Genomic DNA, 20,431 nt, shown 5'->3' with positions numbered 1-20,431 from the left:
GTTAAGAACAAATTCTTATTTACAATGACGGTCTACCCCGGCCAAACCCAGATGATGCTGGGTCAATTGTGCGCCGCCCTATGAGACTCCCAATCACATTCGGATGTGATACAGCCTGCATTCGTTTCAGGGACTGTAGTGACACAAATATTATCATCGTAGCTCTTATTGCGGGACTAACTGTGGGAAATCACCTCACAATTCAGACCGCTGTGCCACTCAGGAGCCCTGTACATTGCAATATGAATGTTCAACAGGCTGAATTGTGAGGTGATTTCCCACAGTTAAAGTCCTGCCAAAATGTGTGTAAACTCTTTAGAATTGTAATCTGTGGGTGTCAATGAGTAGGCTGGTACCTCATGTCATGAACCCAAGACCCATAAGGCTGGTACCCCATGTCATGAACCCAGGATCCATAAGGCTGGTACCCCATGTCATGAACCCAAGACCCATAAGGCTGGTACCCCATGTCATGAACCCAAGACCCATAAGGCTGGTACCCCATGTCATGAACCCAGGATCCATAAGGCTGTACATTGACGTTATGTTGCAGTCCAAAAAACTATACATACACAGTGCCATTTTAACATATTTTATTTGGTGTCAAATTAACCAAAAAAATTTTTTGTTGTTGAATTTATATAACAATATACCAACCTTGTTTTCAAATGATCTCGTATATACCATAATTCCATTTGTATCCGTTTGCATCAGATTCAGGGGAAACTTTTATTTTGAAAGCCGAACCGCCGATTCTACTATTGATGCTCAGGCAAATGTTGTTCACTACACACACACACGCAATAAAGAGATTAGAGGGAGACTGTGTGAGAGGTGAATGCGAAGCAGGGATATTTATTCTCCCTTTTGTACTTTAACTGTTTGCACATCATTACAACACTGTGTGTGTGTAGACATAATATGACATTAGAAATCTGGATGTGGAAAAGTGTTCATCTGGATATTTACTTTTAACAAGCTAACTCACTTTCTCGTTACATTAGGAGACTCGCATGCCTGCGCACGCACACACACACACACGTTATCGCCGCCTGACCCGACACAGTCACTCAGCTGTAATCATCAGTCCTGGTGCCGTGCCAACAGTAACAACACAGCATTTTCCATACACACAGATTGAACAACGAGCCAGATGTTTCACCTGAATCATCCGGTTGGTATTTCCGTCGCCAAATATGGTGATGAGAGGAAGTCCAGTGGGAGAAGACGGAGCGAGATTCTCATTGACGAAACATAATATCTCAGTCGGTTTTCTGTTTCCCAAACTAGAATCTGTTGTCGACTTTAGCCTTTGCTAAAAGTTACAAAAAAATATATGGCGTTGTTTAGGATGAGTGCAAGGGCGAATTGAGTCAATGCACACATTAACCTCACAGAGTAGGTGTTCCCTAACGGAAATCAAATCAAATCAAATTGTATTAGTCACATGCGCCGAATACAACAGGTGTAGACCTTATATTGAAATGCTGAATACAACAGGTGTAGACCTTATATTGAAATGCTGAATACAACAGGTGTAGACCTTGAAATGCCTACTTATAAGGCCCTAACCAACAATGCAGTTTAAAAAAATACAATAGTGAGACTATATACAGGCGGGTACCGATACAGAGTCAATGTGCACCGGTTATTTGAGGTGGTATGTACATGTAGATAGAGTTATTAAAGTAACTATACATACATGACCACAGAGAGTAGCAGCGGTGTAAAGAGGGGTGAGGGGGGGCACTGCAAATAGTCTGGGTAGCCAGTTGACTAGATGCTCAGGAGTCTTATGGCTTAGGGGTAGAAGCTGTTTAGAAGCCTCTTGGACCTAGACTTGGCGCTACGGTACCACTTGCCGTGCGGTAGCAGAGAGAACAGTCTATGACTAGGGTGGCTGGAGTCTTAAACAATTTTTAAGGCCTTCCTCTGACACCGCCTGGTATAGAGGTCCTGGATGGCAGGAAGCTTGGTCCCAGTGATGTACTGGGACATTCGCACTACCCTCTGTAGTGCCTTGCGGTCAGAGGCTGAGCAGTTGCCATAAAAGGCAGTGATGCAACCAGTCAGGATGCTCTCGAGGGTGCAGCTGTAAAACCTTTTGAGGATCTGAGGACCCATGCCAAATCTTTTCAGTGTCCTGAGGGGGAATAGGTTTTGTTGTGCCCCCTTCACAACTGTCTTGGTGTGCTTGGACCATGTTAGTTTGTTGATGATGTGGACACCAAGGAATTTGAAGCTCTCAACGTGCTCCACTGCAGCCCCGGCAATGAGAATGGAGGCCTGCTCCGTCCTCCTTTTCCTGTAGTCCACAATTACCTCCTTTGTCTTGATCACGCTGAGGGAGAGGTTGTTGTCCTGGCACCACACGCCCAGGTCTCTGACCTCCTCCCTATAGGCTGTCTCGTCGTTGATCAGGCCTGCCACTGTTGTCATCAGCAAATGTAATGATGGTGTTGGAGTCATACCTGGCCGTGCAGTCTTGAGTGAACAGGGAGTACAGGAGGGGACTGAACACGCAACCCTGAGGGGCCCCAGTGTTGAGGATCAGCATGGTGCATGTGTTGTTACCTACCCTTACCACCAAGGGGTGGCTCATCCGGAAGTCCTGGATCCAGTTGCAGAGGGAGGTATTTAGTCCCAGGGTCCTGAGCTTATTGATGAGCTTTGAGGGCACTATAGTGTTGAACCCTGAGTTCTTTTTGTCCAGGTGGGAAAGGGCGAGTGCAATGGAATTTGCATCATCTGTTGAACTGTTGGGGCGGTATGCGAATTGGAGTGGGTCTAGGGTTTCTGGGATGATGGTGTTGAGGTAAGCCATGACCAGCCTTTTTAAGCAGACGTCTGTGCTGTGGGTCAGTGTTTGTTTAGGCAGGTTACCCTACTGTTCTTGGGCACAGGGATTACGTTGGTCTGCTTAAACATATTGGTATTACAGACTCGGACAGGGAGAGGTTGAAAATGTCAGTGAAGACACTTGCCAGTTGGTCAGCGCATGCACACAGTACACGTCAAATCATATCAAATCACATTGCATTTGTCACATACACATGGTTAGCAGATGCTAATGCGAGTGTAGCGAAATGCTTGTGCTTCTAGTTCCGACAATGCAGTAATAACCAACGAGTAATCTAACCTAACAATTCCAAAATTACTACCTTATACACACAAGGGTAAAGGGATAAAGAATATGTACATAAAGATATATGAATGAGTGATGGTACAGAACGGCATAGGCAAGATGCAGTAGATGGTATCGAGTACAGTATATACATATGAGATGAGTAATGTAGGGTATGTAAACAAAGTGGCATAGTTTAGTGGCTAGTGATACATGTATTACATAAAGATGCAGTAGATGATATAGAGTACAGTATATACATATACATATGAGATGACTAATGTAGGGTATGTAAACATTATATTAAGTAGCATTGTTTAAAGTGGCTAGTGATATATTTTCCATCATTTTCCATCAATTCCCATTATTAAAGTGGCTGGAGTTGAGTCAGTGTGTTGGCAGCAGCCACTCAATGTTAGTGGTGGCTGTTAAACAGTCTGATGGCCTTGAGATAGAAGCTGTTTTTCAGTCCCTCTGTCCCTGCTTTGATGCACCTGTACTGACCGCGCCTTCTGCATGATAGCGGAGTGAACAGGTAGTGGCTCGGGTGGTTGTTGTCCTTGATGATCTTTATGGCCTTCCTGTGACATCGGGTGGTTTAGGTGTCCTAGAGGGCAGGTAGTTTGCATTGTGCAGACCTCACTACTCTCTGGAGAGCCTTACGGTTGTGGGCCGTACCAGGTGGTGATACAGCCCGACAGGATGCTCTCGATTATGCATCTGTAGAAGTTTGTGAGCGCTTTTGGTGACAAGCCAAATTGCTTCAGCCTCCTGAGGTTGAAGAGGCGCTGCTGCGCCTTCTTCACAACGCTGTCTGTGTGGGTGGACCAATTCAGTTTGTCCGTGATGTGTACGTCGAGGAACTTAAAACTTACTACCTTCTCCACTACTGTCCCATCGACTGACCACACAACTACTGACCGCAACCTCAGACCACATCTAATGACCACACAACTACGGACCTCAACTACCGACCACAAATACTGACCACACAACTACTGACCACACCTGCTGACCACACCCATCGACCGCACCGAATGACCACACCTACAGACCAACATCTGATCCCAACTACTGACCACAACCACTGACCACACAACAAATGACCACAGCAACTGCCCACACCTACTGACTACACAACAACTGACCACAACAACTTACATCGCAACAACTGACCAAACAACTAGTGACCACACAACTATTGACCACAACCACACATCTACTGACCACACAACTACTGACCACACAACTATTGACCACACAACTACCAACTACTCAACCACTGACCACAACTACTGAGCACAACAACTGACCACAACTACTGACCGCAACTACCGGTCACACAACCACCGATCCCACAACCACTGACCGCAACTACACACCACACACATCGACTACACAACTTCCGACCACAGCTACTGACCACACAACTACTGACATCAACTGCTAACCACACAACAACTGACCACACCAACTGCCCACACCAACTGACCACAACTGCTGAAAACACCGACTGACCACACCTACTGACTACAACCACATAACTACTGACCAAACACCTAGTGACCACACAACTACTGACCACTTTCCCACAACTACCAAACACTCAACTACTGACCACAACAACTGACCACACAGCTACCGACCCAACACCTACTGACCACACAACTACTGACCAAACAACTGCCTTCCACAACAATGGACGACAACGACTGACAGCAACTACTGACCACACAACCACTGACTGCAACTACTGACCACAACTACTGACTATGCAACTACTGACCACAATCACACAACTACTGACCAGAACTACTGACCAGAACTACTGACCAGAACTACTGACCACAACCACACAACTACTGAGCAGAACTACTGACCAGAACTACTGACCACAACCACACAAATACTGACCACAACTACTGACCACACAACCACTGGCCACAATCACACATCTACTGACCAGAACTACTAACCACACAACCACCGACCACAACCACACAACTACTGACCGCACAACTACTGACCACACAACCACCGACCACAATTACCGACCGCAACTACTGACCACACAACTACTGATCACACACCCACCTACCACAGTCACACAACTACTGACCACAACTACTGACCTCAACTCCTGACCTCACAACTACTGATCACACAACCACTGACCACAATCACACAACTACTGACCTCAACTACTGACCTCACAACTACTGAACACACAACCACTGACCACAATCACACAACCACTGACCACAATCACACAACTACTGACCTCAACTACTGACCTCACAACTACTGGACACACACCATCCGGTGAAACATCTTGCTCATTGTTTGATCTGTGATTGACTCTTGTGAGTGGAAAATGCTGTTACTGTTGGCTTGGCACCAGGACAGACGATTACAGCTGAGTGGCTGTGTCGGGTCAGGCGGAGTTAACGCGTGTGTGTGCGCGTGCGAGAGATTGAGAAAAAAAAGAGTGCATTCGCTGCGGTGAGTCTCGTAATGTAACGAGGAAGTGAGTTAGCTTGTTATTATGTTCGTATGTCCATATGAACACTTCCATATGGCTTCCATTTTGAAAACCATCCCATTCCATCTTCAGGCAATAAAAACATGTCCTCATAACTCTTATTGTATTGTATTGTATCTCATCTCTCTGCCAGGGGCCTAGTTGCAAAATGTTTAATAAACGGACTGAACGAAATGTGAAGGGACCTACCTGTTTTTATCCAATATTAACTCAAAATTTGCTCCGTTTGCTTCCATTTTGTTCTTAATAAGTTATAATCCTGTTAAGGCTAGGCAGAATACTGCCCCCTTTGGAGGAATTGCATGCCCATAGTAAACAGAAAAAAAATCTGTCCAAAATTGCTAATATATGCATATAATAATAATTATTGAATAGAAAACACTCTAAAGCTTCTAAAACCGTCCAAATTATGTCTGTATGTAAAGCAGAACTCACAGGGCAGCCATTCTCCCATACTCTCTCTGTCATCAGGAAAGTTGGGCCAACTTTGACGTCATCGCCCCCACCCTTCCAAACCAGCTACGGATCTGGGGAGAGTTTCTATCTCTTCAGCGAGAAGTCTTCTTTCAATAGGGCGTTTCATTGTGAAAATCGCGCGGTCTTTGACCCGTTGGCGGGCAAAAACATTGGGGGGTGGTGAACACGGTTTCCATAATGAATATACCCCTGCTCTCTCTTGTCGATCATTCACCAATTTAAATTCAATTTAAGGGGCTTTATTGGCCATGGGAAACATATGTTTGCAAAAAGAAGTGAAATAGATCATCAACACAAGTGAAATCAACAATTACAAACATTTCAAATGTCGTATTATGTCTACACACACAGTGTTGTAATGATGTGCAAATAGTTAAAGTACAAAAGGGAGAATAAATATCCCTGCTTCGCATTCACCTCTCACACAGTCTCCCTCTGATCTCTTTATTGCGTGTGTGTGTGTAGTGAACAACATTTGCCTGAGCATCAATAGTAAAATCGGCGGGTCGGTTTTCAAAATAAAAGTTACCCATTGAATCGGATGCAAACGGGATGTAAATTGTGGAATCATGCAACAATCCTGGAGGGCCTTTATGTTGCTAAACATATATAATACATTCAACAAAAGACAATAATTAGTTCATTTGACACCAAATAAAATCTGTTAAAATTACACTAGATTTGGACGAGATAATTCGAAACAAGGTTGGAATACTGTTATATACATGTTTAAAAACACAATAATTTGTTTAATTTGATTCCCCCCCAAAATGTGTTTATATTGCACTGTGGATGTATAGTCTTCAGGACTGCAACACACCTTCAATGTACAAGCCTTGTGGATCCTGGGTTCATGACAGGGGGTACCAGCCTTATGGATCTTAGGTTCATGACAGGGGGTACCAGCCTTATGGATCCTGGGTTCATGACATATCGTACCAGCCTTATGGGTCCTGGGTTCATGACATATCGTACCAGCCTTATGGATCCTGGTTCATGACATATCGTACCAGCCTTATGGATCCTGGTTCATGACATGGGCACCAGCCTTATGGGTCCTGGGTTCATGACATATTGTACCAGCCTTATGGATCTTAGGTTCATGACAGGGGGTACCAGCCTTATGGATCCTGGTTCATGACATATCGTACCAGCCTTATGGATCCTGGTTCATGACATATCGTACCAGCCTTATGGATCCTGGTTCATGACATATCGTACCAGCCTTATGGATCCTGGTTCATGACATGGGCACCAGCCTTATGGGTCCTGGGTTCATGACATATTGTACCAGCCTTATGGATCTTAGGTTCATGACAGGGGGTACCAGCCTTATGGATCCTGGTTCATGACATATCGTACCAGCCTTATGGATCCTGGTTCATGACATGGGCACCAGCCTTATGGGTCCTGGGTTCATGACATATTGTACCAGCCTTATGGATCTTAGGTTCATGACAGGGGGTACCAGCCTTATGGATCCTGGTTCATGACATATTGTACCAGCCTTATGGATCTTAGGTTCATGACAGGGGGTACCAGCCTTATGGATCTTGGTTCATGACATATCGTACCAGCCTTATGGCTCCTGGGTTCATGACATGGGGTACCAGCCTTATGGATCTTTGGGATCATGACATGGGGTACCAGCCTTATGGGTCTTGGGATCATGACATGGGGTACCAGCCTACTCATTGACACCCACAGATTACAATTATAAAGAGTTTACACAAATATTACAATCGCGGCTCTTATTGCAGGACTTTAATGGAGGGAAATCACCTCACAACTCAGCCTATACTGAACATTCATATTGCAATGTACAGGACTCCAGAGTGGTGCAGCGGTCTAAGGCAATGCATCGCTATGCAAGAGGCGTCACTACAGTCCCTGGTTCAAATGCAGGCTGTATCACATCTGGTCGAGATTGGGAGTCCCATAGGGTGGTGCACAATTTGCCCAGCATCGTCTGGGTTTGGCCGGGGTAGGCTGTCATTGTAAATAAGAATTTGTTCTTAACTGCCTAGTTAAATAAAGGTTCAATGTTATTATTTTATTTTATTATATATTTTTTTAACTTATGGAATTGTGAGGTGATTTCCACAGTTAAAGTCCTGTAATAAGAACTAAGACGCTAATATTTGTTTAAACTCTTCACATTTCATGGACCCAAGATCCAGAGGTAATGATGTACAGTGCAATAGAAGTCTGCCCCAATGCAATTCTAATACAGCCACAGTGGGACTTCACCTATTTGTTGTGTGTCAAATGAACTACTTACTGTCTTTAGTTGAATTCTTATAACAACATTCCAACCCTGTTCAGCATTATCTAATCCAAATACGGCATTATTACATGATTTGTATCTGTTTGCATCCGTTTCAGTATGGGACTCTTATTTTGAAGTCGAACCGCAAATTCCATTGTGGCTCATCATTATTCTAGCTAGCATCACACATCACACGGGGTAAAAGTGTCACTTCCAACCTGCATGGTCTCAAACAGAGAACGGAGAAGAGCAACGGTCGGTAGTCGAGATCGGCCGCTTCGCAGAAGAACCACACTAGAACCTGAACAGAAAAAAACTACTCAAAACCTGTCAGACCATCGGAGAAGTGAACTCCAACAAACCTGAGAGAAAACGGAGCCTTTGTTTTCAGAAGCAGCAGGGAGCCGAACCGGAGGAAAGATGATGAGTTTTCTGCCATACTTCTCCGCTGAGACCTGGACCCTCCTGGCCCTCCTCATCACCCTCATTGTAGTGTAAGGACTTACATCAAATCAAATGTTATTTGTCACATTTATCGTAGTTAACCAGTGTAGACTAACAGTGAAATGCTTAGTTAGGGGTCATTTTCCAGCAATGCAAGATAAGATATATATATTGTATAGTTCTCGAGCTGCCATGTGACCATGAAAAATTGTAATAAAATCAACCACGAACAAAATAATGTTTTCTATGTAGTTTAATAAGAGTTAAATGTGTGGGTTTCCATGGTTACTTTCTAAATGTAATCAGTTACTAATTTTACCAAATCTGATTACATTCAGTTACTAGTTTTACCTGTCCAACATTACCCCAAACTCAATAATGTAATCTGATTGCATTCAGTTACTAGTATACCTGTCCAACTTAACCCAAACTCAATAACGTAATCTGAGGCAATATATTTTACTTTATGGGTTGGTTATGTAGGCTTCTTCTAACCCATCTCTTTCTACTGTTTGGCTCTAAATGAACCTAGTAAAACTCACAGACGATTAGTAAAGGTTAAATCAAGTTTATTCTTCCCATTAGGGTCAATGCAGCTGCATCAGATTCACATCAGCTATTTAACCCTTTCTGCTACGCTGAGTCTCCTCCTACACATCTGAACAGACAATACAACCCTGTGTGTTTCTCCTCTGTGAAGGATCTATGATGGGAGGCAGTCTGTACCATGTAGGTGTGTATATATAGTGGTTAAAGCCAGGTGTGTTTCTCCTCTGTGAAGGATCTATGATGGGAGGCAGTCTGTACCATGTAGGTGTGTATATATAGTGGTTAAAGCCAGGTGTGTTTCTCCTCTGTGAAGGATCTTTGATGGGAGGCAGTCTGTACCATGTAGGTGTGTATATATAGTGGTTAAAGCCAGGTGTGTTTCTCCTCTGTGAAGGATCTATGATGGGAGGCAGTCTGTACCATGTAGGTGTGTATATATAGTGGTTAAAGCCAGGTGTGTTTCTCCTCTGTGAAGGATCTTTGATGGGAGGCAGTCTGTACCATGTAGGTGTGTATATATAGTGGTTAAAGCCAGGTGTGTTTCTCCTCTGTGAAGGATCTATGATGGGAGGCAGTCTGTACCATGTAGGTGTATATATAGTGGTTAAAGCAAGGTGTGTTTCTCCTCTGTGAAGGATCAATGATGGGAGGCAGTCTGTAACATGTAGGGGTGTATATATAGTGGTTAAAGCCAGGTGTGTTACTCCTCTGTGAAGGATCTATGATGGGAGGCAGTCTGTACCATGTAGGTGTGTATATATAGTGGTTAAAGCCAGGTGTGTTTCTCTTCTGTGAAGGATCTATGATGGGAGGCAGTCTGTACCATGTAGGGGTGTATATATAGTGGTTAAAGCCAGGTGTGTTTCTCCTCTGTGAAGGATCTATGATGGGAGGCAGTCTGTACCATGTAGGTGTGTATATATAGTGGTTAAAGCCAGGTGTGTTTCTCTTCTGTGAAGGATCTATGATGGGAGGCAGTCTGTACCATGTAGGGGTGTATATATAGTGGTTAAAGCCAGGTGTGTTTCTCCTCTGTGAAGGATCTATGATGGGAGGCAGCCTGTTCTGTGTACCATGGACAAAAGCATAATCAAGACCGTCCTGATTAAAGAGTGTTACAACATCTTCATCAACCGCAGGGTGAGACACACACACACACACACACACACACACACATACACACGCACACATACACACGCACACACACACACATCCCCCTAATAATAATCTGAATAATTATAATCCTAACATTATGACTGATATTATTAATACATTATTTGTGTCGTTCATTATTCGTACATTTTAAAGTAGTGTGAATATTATGTAAATACTGTGATCATTATTAAATCATATAATTAATACAACTGTTGTTTAAGAACATCATTCTGAATGGTGATCTGTTTGACAATTCATACAACTGGCCTCCATGTTTTAGGACGTCTGTCTGAACGGGGAGCTGTTTGATAATTAATACAACTGTCCTCCATGTTTTAGGACTTCCATCTGAACGGTGAGATGTTTGATGCGTTGTCCGTTGCCGAGGACGATACATGGAGACGGATCCGCAGTGTCCTCTCACCTTCCTTTACCTCTGGACGACTAAAAGAGGTAGAACCATCCCTCCATCTCTCCCTTCCTATGTTTTACCAACTTGTTATGAACTCTATAGCTTGTTATGAACTCTTTACTAACTCATTATAGCTTTTTATAAACTCTTTCCTAACTCATTATAGCTTGTTATAAACTGTTTACTAACTCTTTATAGCTTGTTATAAACTAACTCATAGCTTGTTATAAATTAACTCATTATAGCTTGTTATAAACTAACTCATTATAGCTTGTTATAAACTAACTCATTATAGCTTGTTATAAACTAACCCATTATAGCTTGTTATAAACTGTTTACTAACTCATTATAGCTTGTTATAAACTAACTCATAGCTTGTTATAAATTAACTCATTATAGCTTGTTATAAACTAACTCATTATAGCTTGTTATAAACTAACTCATTATAGCTTGTTATAAACTAACTCATTATAGCTTGTTATAAACTAACTCATTATAGCTTGTTATAAACTAACTCATTATAGCTTGTTATAAACTAACTCATTATAGCTTGTTATAAACTAACTCATTATAGCTTGTTATAAACTAACTCATTATAGCTTGTTATAAACTAACTCATTATAGCTTGTTATAAACTAACTCATAGCTTGTTATAAACTAATTCATTATAGCTTGTTATAAACTAACTCATTATAGCTTGTTATAAACTAACTCATTATAGCTTGTTATAAACTAACTCATTATAGTTTGTTATAAACTCTTTCCTAACTCATTATAGCTTGTTATAAACTCATTATAGCTCATTATAAACCCCTTATAAACTCATTATAGCTTGTTACAAACTATTTAGTAACTCATTATAGCTCATTATAAACTCTTTCCTAACTCATTATAGCTTGTTATAAACTAACTCATTCTAGCTTGTTATAAACTCTTTATAAACTCATTTTGGCTTGTTATAAACTGTTTACTAACTCATTATAGCTTGTTATAAACTCTTTACTAACTCATTCTAGCTTGTTATAAACTCATTATAGCTCATTATAAACTCTTTATAAACTCATTATAGCTTGTTATAAACTGTTTACTAACTCATTATAGCTTGTTATAAACTAACCCATTATAGCTTGTTATAAACTAACCCATTATAGCTTGTTATAAACTAACTCATTATAGCTTGTTATAAACTAACTCATTCTAGCTTGTTATAAACTCTTTCCTAACTCATTCTAGCTTGTTATAAATGTTTACTAACTCATTATAGCTTGTTATAAACTAACCCATTATAGCTTGTTATAAACTCAAACCTAAATCAAATCAAATTGTATTAGTCACAAACACATATTAAGCAGTTATGGGTGTAGTGAAATGTTTCTATTCCTGGCTCCAACAGCAGTAATATCAAACAAGACACAACAATACACACAAGTCTAAAAGTAAAATAATGGAATTAAGAAATATAGAAAAATTAGGATGAGCAACGTCGAAGTCTGGAGTATAAATTACACTTGAAGTCGGAAGTTTACATACACTTAGGTTGGAGTCAATTAAACTAGTTTTTCAACCCCTCCACAAATGTCTTGTTAACAAACTATAGTTCTGACAAGTCGGTTAGGACATCTACTTTTGTGCATGACACAAGTCATTTTTCCAACAATTGTTTGCAGACAGATTATTTAACTTATAATTTACTGTATCACAATTCCAGTGGGTCAGGAGTTCACATACACTATGTTGACAGTTGGCTGTGCCTTTAAACAGCTTGAAAAATCACAGAAAATGATGTCATGGCTTTAGAAGCTTCTGATAGGCTGATTGATATAATTTGAGTCAATTGGAGGTGTACCTGTGGATGTATTTCAAGGCCTACCTTCAAACTCAGTGTCTCTTCGCTTGACATCATGGGAAAATCAAAATAAATCAGCCAAGACCTCAGAAAAATTATTGTAGACCTCCACAAGTCTGGTTCATCCTTGGGAGCAATTTCCAATCGCCTGAAGGTGCCACATCTGTACAAACGATAGTACACAAGTATAAACACCATGGGACCACGCAGCTGTCATATCGCTCAGGAAGGCGATGCGTTCGGTCTCCTAGAGATTAACATACGTTGGTGCGAAAAGTGCAAATCCATCCCAGAACAACAGCAAAGGAACTTGTGAAGATGCTGGAGGAAAAGAGTACAAAAGTATCTACATCCACGGTAAAACGAGTCGTATATCGACATAACCTGAAAGGCCGCTCAGCAAGGAAGAAGCCACTGCTCCAATACCGCCATATAAAAGCCAGACTACGGTTTGCAACTGCACATGGGGACAAAGATCATACTTTTTGCAGGAGTGTAATGGTTTTCTTCATCTGAAGGAGAGGCAAACCAAAGCGCATTGTGGTGGTTATTCATATTCTTTAATTTATAAAGAAACTACACATGAGATAACTAACAAAAACAACAAATGTGAGAAAACCTAAAACAGTCCCATCTGGTGCAAACACAAAGACAGGAACAATCACCCACAAACACACAGTGACACCCAGGCTACCTAAGTTTATTATTCTCAATCAGAGACAACTAATGACACCTGCCTCTGATTGAGAACCATACTAGGCCGAAACATAGAAAACCCCAAATCATAGAAAATCAAACATAGACTGCCCACGCCCTGACCATACTAACTAAATACAAAACACAGGAAATAAAGGTCAGAACGTGACAAGGAGGGACTTGTGCACTTCACAAAATAGATGGATTCATGAAGAACGAAATTTATGTGGATATATTAAAGCAACATCTCAAGACATCAGTCAGGAAGTTAAAGCTTGATTGCAAATGAGTCTTCCAAATGGACAATGACCCCAAGCATACTTCCAAAGTTGTGGCAAAATGGCTTAAGGACAACAAAGTCAAGGTATTGGAGTGGCCATCGCAAAGCCCTGACCTCAATCCCATAGAAAATGTGTGGGCAGAACTGAAAAAGCGTGTGCGAGCAAGGAGGCCTACAAACCTGATTCAGTTACATCAGCTCTGTCAGGAGGAATGGGACGAAATTCACCCAACTTATTGCGGGACACTTGTGGAAGGCTACACGAAACGTTTGACCCAAGTTAAACAATTTAAAGGCAATGCTACCAAATACTAATTGAGCATATGTAAACTTCTGACCCACTGGGAATGTGGAAGAAAGAAGTAAAAGCTGAAATAAATCATTCTCCCTACTATTATTCTGACATTTCATATTCTTAAAATGAAGTGGTGATTCTAACTGACATAAACAGGGAATTTGTACTAGGATTAAGTGTGAGGAATTGTGAAAAACTGAGTTTAAATGTATTTGGATAAGGTGCATGTAAACTTCCTACTTCAACTGTATATAGTAGTATGCTCTGATATATATACAGTGCCTTGCGAAAGTATTCGGCCCCCTTGAACTTTGCGACCTTTTGCCACATTTCAGGCTTCAAACATAAAGATATAAAACTGTATTTTTTTGTGAAGAATCAACAACAAGTGGGACACAATCATGAAGTGGAACGACATTTATTGGATATTACAAACTTTTTTAACAAATCAAAAACTGAAAAATTGGGCGTGCAAAATTATTCACGGTTGTGAAACAGCCTGGGATTGAACACCAGGCTGTATTGTCGCTCTGCAGTGCATTTGACCACTGCACCACCCAGGACCCAGATCTTCTTCATATAGGACTAGAATTACATGCTGAGAGCTTTCACTTCTCTTCACAAAGATTTAATGGTTATGGGTCTGAATTAATAACTGCTATAGTCTACCGCCATCTGAATGGTTATGGGTCTGAATTAATAACTGCTATAGTCTACCACCATCCGAATGGTTATGGGTCTGAATTAATAAATTGCTATAGTCTACCGCCATATGAATGGTTATGGGTCTGAATTAATAACTGCTTGCCTCAGTTATTTGCCTCTGATCACCTTGGCTCACATGCCTGGCTGGGCTACTATCCAGCCATCTGGCGGTCCTTCCACATACCTCCCCCCTCAGGACCGGACCGGAGGCCCGGGCGCCAGACACACCGTCTTGGTCGCGTCGGGACAGCGCGTCTGCATTCCCGTTCCTCGATCCGGCCCTGTGGATGACATGGAAAGAAAACGGTTGTAAAGCAAGAAACCATCTAGCTATTGTGTTGTTATTGTTTCTCTTTATCTTTACTGGCCATCCATGTGAGGGGAGCATGGTCGGTAACGAGGGCAAACCTACGTCCAAGTAGGTAGTACCGGAGATAATCGAGGGCCCACTTAATGGCTAGGGCCTCTTTCTCTATGGTAGCATATCTCTGTTCCCGATCACTGCGCTTGCTACTTATGAAGAGAATAGGCCTCTCTGCTTTGCCTTCACCCTGAGCTAGGATAGCCCGAGCCCCGTATCTGAGGCATCTACCTGCACAATGAACTCTTGGGAGAAGTCAGGAGCCTGCAGGACGGGATCAGAGCACAGGCTATCTTTAAGCAACTGAAAGGCGTCTTCTGTCTTGGCCTTCCACACTACACGGTTTGGCAGGTTTTTCTTGATGAGGTTTGTGAGGGGGTTGGCAATGGTTGCATATCCAGAGATGAAACGGCGATAATATCCGTTACCCCTAAGAAGGCCCGAACGTCCCGCTTGGCCCGGGGTCGAGGCCAGTCCCGAATTGCTTGGTCTTCTCTGTCTGTGGGCGTATTTTCCCGTTCCCCACGGTGAGAATTTCGCTTCGGACAAACCCAGGCAGCATTTTTTGGGATTGGTCATCAACCCTGTAGCTTCCAGGCTCACGAGCACCGCCCGTAGTCGCAGGAGGTGACTGTCCCAGTCCTCGCTGTGGATGAACACATCGTCTATGTATGCCGCTGCATACTCTTGATGGGGCCGTAGAATGGCGTTGGAAAGTTGCCGCAGTACCATGCAGTCTGAAGGGCATCCTCACATACTGAAAAAGCCCCTCCGGAGCACAGGTTCCAATATCCCTTCATCAAATCCAGGGTGGTGATGAACTTGGCCTTTCCTAAGCTCTCCAAGAGTTCATAAACGCGGGGCATGGGATACGCGTCGAATGTAGAGATGAGAGCGTTCTCCCTCCTAAAGTTGTTGCAGAGTCTCATACTACCATCGGGTTTGGGGACCAGGACTATGGAACTGGACCACTCACTTGTAGATGGCTCGATCACCATCATCCTCAGCATCTCCCTTACCTCGTTCTTAGCGATGACTCGGCGAGCCTCAGGAATCCTGTAAGGCCGGATATGCACCTTCTTACCGGGTTCAGTGTGGTTATGGTGAAACAGGACATCTGTTTGCCCTGGGAAGGGAGAGGACACCCTGCCGAATTGCATAATCAGTGTATCTAGCTGTCCCGACTGCTCCGGCAGGAGAGTTTGGCCACGGCCCACCTGTGGAAGGACCTCCTCTTTTCCTTTGCCCTCCACCCCCTCCTCTCTTCCATGGTACTTCTTCAACAGGTTTATATGAAAGAGTTGGACCTTCTTCCTCCTGTCAGGTTGCTTGATGAGGTAATTGACCGGTGAGAGCCCTTCCGTTACCTCGTAGGGGCCCCCTCCACTGCGCCAGCTAGTGTTGTTCGGCCGTGGGCACGAGCACCATCACTTTCTCTCCCACGGTAAAATCACGGGGTGTCGCTGACTTATCGTAGGCCTTGGGTCCGTTGAGCCTTCTCCATATGCTCCTTTACTTGCCACACTGCCGACAGGCGGTCTCTCATCATTGCAACATGTTCTATCATGGACCGGAATTGGCAGGGTTGGGCCTCCTAGTTCTCCTTGACTAAATCGAGGATCCCTCGACAGGGCCTGCCGTAGAGCAGTTTAAATGGGGAAAACCCAGTGGACGCCTGGGGTACTTCTCGCAGGGCGAACATTAAGTGGGGGAGAAGCATTTCCCAGTTTTTCCCATCTCTGAACATCACTCTTCTCAACATGCTTTTAATCGTTTTGTTCAGGCATTCACACAACCCGTCTGTTTAAGGGTGGAATATGCTTGTGCGTATCTGTTGAACCTGTTATAACCGACACAAGTCCTTCATCAACCGGGATATGAACAGGGTTCCCTGATCGGTTAGGATTGTCTTGGGAAGGCCCATCCGACATCATGAACAATTCCTTGGAGATTCCCTTTGACGACATGTTACGAAAGGGTTTGGCCTCTGGGAACTTGGTAGCATAATCTACGACAACTAGGATGTACTCGTGTCCTCTGGCAGATTTTTGGGAGGGGTCCCACGAGGTCCATAGCTATGTGTTCAAAGGGGGTCTCTATAATGGGGAGAGGTATCAAAGCACGCAGGTGTTGCCGTGGGGCTGTACGCTGACATTGATCACACATCCTACAATACCTGGCCTCATCCCAGGTGACACGGGGCCAATAGAACCTCAGGTGTTGCCGTGGGGCTGTACGCTGACATTGATCACACGTCCTACAATACCTGGCCTCATCCCAGGTGACACGGGGCCAATAGAACCTCTGGTGTTGCCGTGGGGCTGTACGCTGACATTGATCACACGTCCTACAATACCTGGCCTCATCCCAGGTTACACGGGGCCAATAGAACCTCTGGTGTTGCCGTGGGGCTGTACGCTGACATTGATCACACGTCCTACAATACCTGGCCTCATCCCAGGTGACACGGGGCCAATAGAACCTCTGGTGTTGCCGTAGGGCTGTACGCTGACATTGATCACATGTCCTACAATACCTGGCCACATCTCGGGTGACACAGGGCCAATAGAACCTCTCCCTGATTCTGTCAATAGTTTTGTCCCATGCCAGGTGTCCTCCTAAGACGTGGGAATGTGCCAGCTGTAGGACAGTATCCCTGTATGGTCTAGGCACCATTAATAATTCCTGTTTTTCCCCCTTCCTTGCCTGATTGCATAGTAGGGAAGAGAGGGCTCACCTGATCCGTCAACGTTTCTCCCGTCAATCACCTTCACCTTCCTCATGGCATCCCGTAGATCTGGGTCTCTATGCTGAGAGGTGCCGAACTGTCCCATTCATTCTTGGGACAGATCGACCTCGGTAGAGGGGTGTAGAGGTTGTTCCCCGTCCCCGCCAGGGGTGCCCGAGGAGAATCCTTTCCATGTTCCCTCCTCGGATGGGGCTTCAAATTTATCACTAGCCCCTAGTTGCTCCTTCCTTCCTGCGTCGTATATAACCCTTCGCAGGTGTCTTCACCGGTGGTTTCCTGGAATAGCTGTCGGAGACGTTGGGTCGCTATTTCTCCAGAGGACGAGGTCGAGGCTACGTTTCCTTGTAGGGCTAATACCTCGGGCTTGGATTTGTTTAGCGTTCCTGTCCCCCTTCGGGGGCCCGGCTCGTGCCGTGTGATAGAGAGACCTGATCCCCTTTTTCCTGTGTGTAACGTCATCTGCCGAAGCTCCTTATATAGGGGGCAGTCTCTCCCAGTCAATAATGTGCCGAAGCTCCTTATATAGGGGGCAGTCTCTCCCAGTCAATAATGGCACCTTTAGCTGGGGTACTTTCCCTGCCTTGACTGTACACCTTCCTTGCGGTCTCCACCTAATGCCCGCATTCTCCACAATATATATATATATATATGTTTGGTATCATAAAGCAGCACTCTGTTAACCTCTCTCTCTCTCTCTCTCTCTCTCTCTCTCTCTCTCTCTCTCTCTCTCTCTCTCTCTCTCTCTCTCTCTCTCTCTGTCTCTGTTTCTCTCTGTCTCTGTCTCTCTCTGTCTCTGTCTCTCTCTATACATATAGATGTTTGGTATCATAAAGCAGCACTCTGTTAACCTCTCTCTCTCTCTCTCTCTCTCTCTCTCTCTGTCTCTGTCTCTATTTCTCTCTGTCTCTGTCTCTCTGTCTCTCTTTCTCTCTCCCTCTCTCTGTCTCTGTCTCTGTCTCTGTTTCTCTCTGTCTCTCTCTCACTCTCTCTCTCTCTCTCTGTCTCTGTCTCTCTCTATACATCTAGATGTTTGGTATCATGAAGCAGCACTCTGCTAACCTGCTGAACGGAATGAAGAAGCAGGCAGATAAAGACCAGACCATCGAAGTGAAGGAGTGAGTCCTGACCTCTGACCTCTAACCTCTAACTTCTACACCTTTCACCTTACACCCCTGAGTCTTCATTGTAATACACATACATAGATATTTTAATATTACACCATATAAATATATATATCATATACAGTGCCGCTCAAAATGTTTTGGGGGTCACTTAGAAATGTCCTTGTTTTTGAAAGAAAAGCACATTTTTTTCACAATTTAAATAACGTCAAATCGATCAGAAATACAGTGTAGACATTGTTAATGTTGTAAATGACTATTGTAGCTGAAAACGGATAATTTTTTTATGGAATATCTACATAGGCGTACAGAGGCTCATTATCAGCAACTATCACTCCTGTGATCCAATGGCACGTTGTGTTAGCTAATCCAAGTTTATAATTTTAAAAGGCTAATTGATCCTTAGAAAACCATTCTGCAATTATGTTAGCACAGCTAAAAACTATGGCTCTGATTAAAGAAGCAATAAAACTGGCCTTCTTTAGACTAGTTGAGTATCTGGAGCATCCGCATTTGTGGGTTCAATTACAGGCTCAAAATGTCCAGACACAAATAACTTTCTCCTGAAACTAGTCAGTCTACTCTTGTTCTGAGAAATGAAGGCTATTCCATGCGAGAAATTGCCAAAGAAACTGAAGCTCGTACAACAATGTGTACTACTCCTTTCACAGAACAGCGCAAACTGGCCCTAACCAGAATAGAAAGAGGAGTGGGAGGCCCCGGTGCACAACTGAGCAAGAGGACATTAGAGTGTCTAGTTTGAGAAACAGACGCCTCACAAGTCCTCAACTGGAAGCTTCATTAAATAGTAACCACAAAACACCAGTCTCAACATCAACAGTGAAGAGGCGACTGTGTGGTAGGTAGTTGTGTGGCCAGTAGTTGTGTGGTCGGTAGTTGTGCGACCAGTAGTTGTGTGGTCAGTAGCTGTGGTCGGTAGTTGTGTGGTCAGTAGTTGTGTGGTTGTGGTCAATAGTTGTGTGGTCAGTAGTTGTGTGGTCAGTGGTTGTGGTCGGTGGTTGTGTGGTCGGTAGTTGTGTGGTTGTGGTCAATAGTTGTGTGGTCAGTAGTTGTGTGGTCAGTAGTTGTGTAGTCAATAGTTGTGTGGTCAGTAGATGTGTGGTTGTGGTCAATAGTTGCGTGGTCGGTGGTTGTGTTGTCAGTTGTTGTGGTTGGTGGTTGTGCGGTCAGTGGTTGTGCGGTCAATGGTTGTGTGGTCAGTAAGTGTGTGGTCAGTTGTTGTGTGGTCAGTAGTTGTGTGGTAGGTATATAGAAAAAGTATGTGAACCCTTTGGAATTACCTGGATTTCTGCATAAATTGTTCATACACTTTGATCTGATCTTCATCTATGTCACAACAATAGTCAAACACAGTCTGCTTAAACTAATAACACACAAACAATTAT

The 20,431-nt window shown here is 43.5% G+C and overlaps 1 protein-coding gene across 4 annotated transcripts in view; it reads left to right on the top strand.

Moving 5' to 3' along the window:
• The first annotated feature begins 8,612 nt into the window (after nucleotides 1-8,612).
• Nucleotides 8,613-20,431, top strand: part of LOC109879574 (cytochrome P450 3A27-like) — a 31,213-nt gene continuing 19,394 nt past the window's right edge. For 3 of the 4 annotated variants that reach the window (XM_031820064.1, XM_031820063.1, XM_031820062.1), the window contains exons 1-4: nucleotides 8,613-8,906; nucleotides 10,446-10,545; nucleotides 10,900-11,013; nucleotides 18,931-19,019. In XM_031820064.1, coding sequence (XP_031675924.1) covers nucleotides 8,833-8,906; nucleotides 10,446-10,545; nucleotides 10,900-11,013; nucleotides 18,931-19,019 — 377 coding nt within the window. In that variant the 5' untranslated portion in view covers nucleotides 8,613-8,832. Of the gene's footprint in view, nucleotides 8,907-9,441; nucleotides 9,590-10,445; nucleotides 10,546-10,899; nucleotides 11,014-18,930; nucleotides 19,020-20,431 lie in introns of all 4 variants that reach the window. The other variant, XM_031820065.1, reaches the window with a different exon arrangement.

Source organism: Oncorhynchus kisutch, unplaced genomic scaffold (assembly GCF_002021735.2).
Source record: "Oncorhynchus kisutch isolate 150728-3 unplaced genomic scaffold, Okis_V2 scaffold2956, whole genome shotgun sequence".
Classification (NCBI taxonomy): Eukaryota; Metazoa; Chordata; class Actinopteri; order Salmoniformes; family Salmonidae; genus Oncorhynchus; species Oncorhynchus kisutch.
The sequence above is the reverse complement of the archived record's forward strand: the minus strand, read 5'-3'. Positions and strand labels throughout refer to the sequence as shown.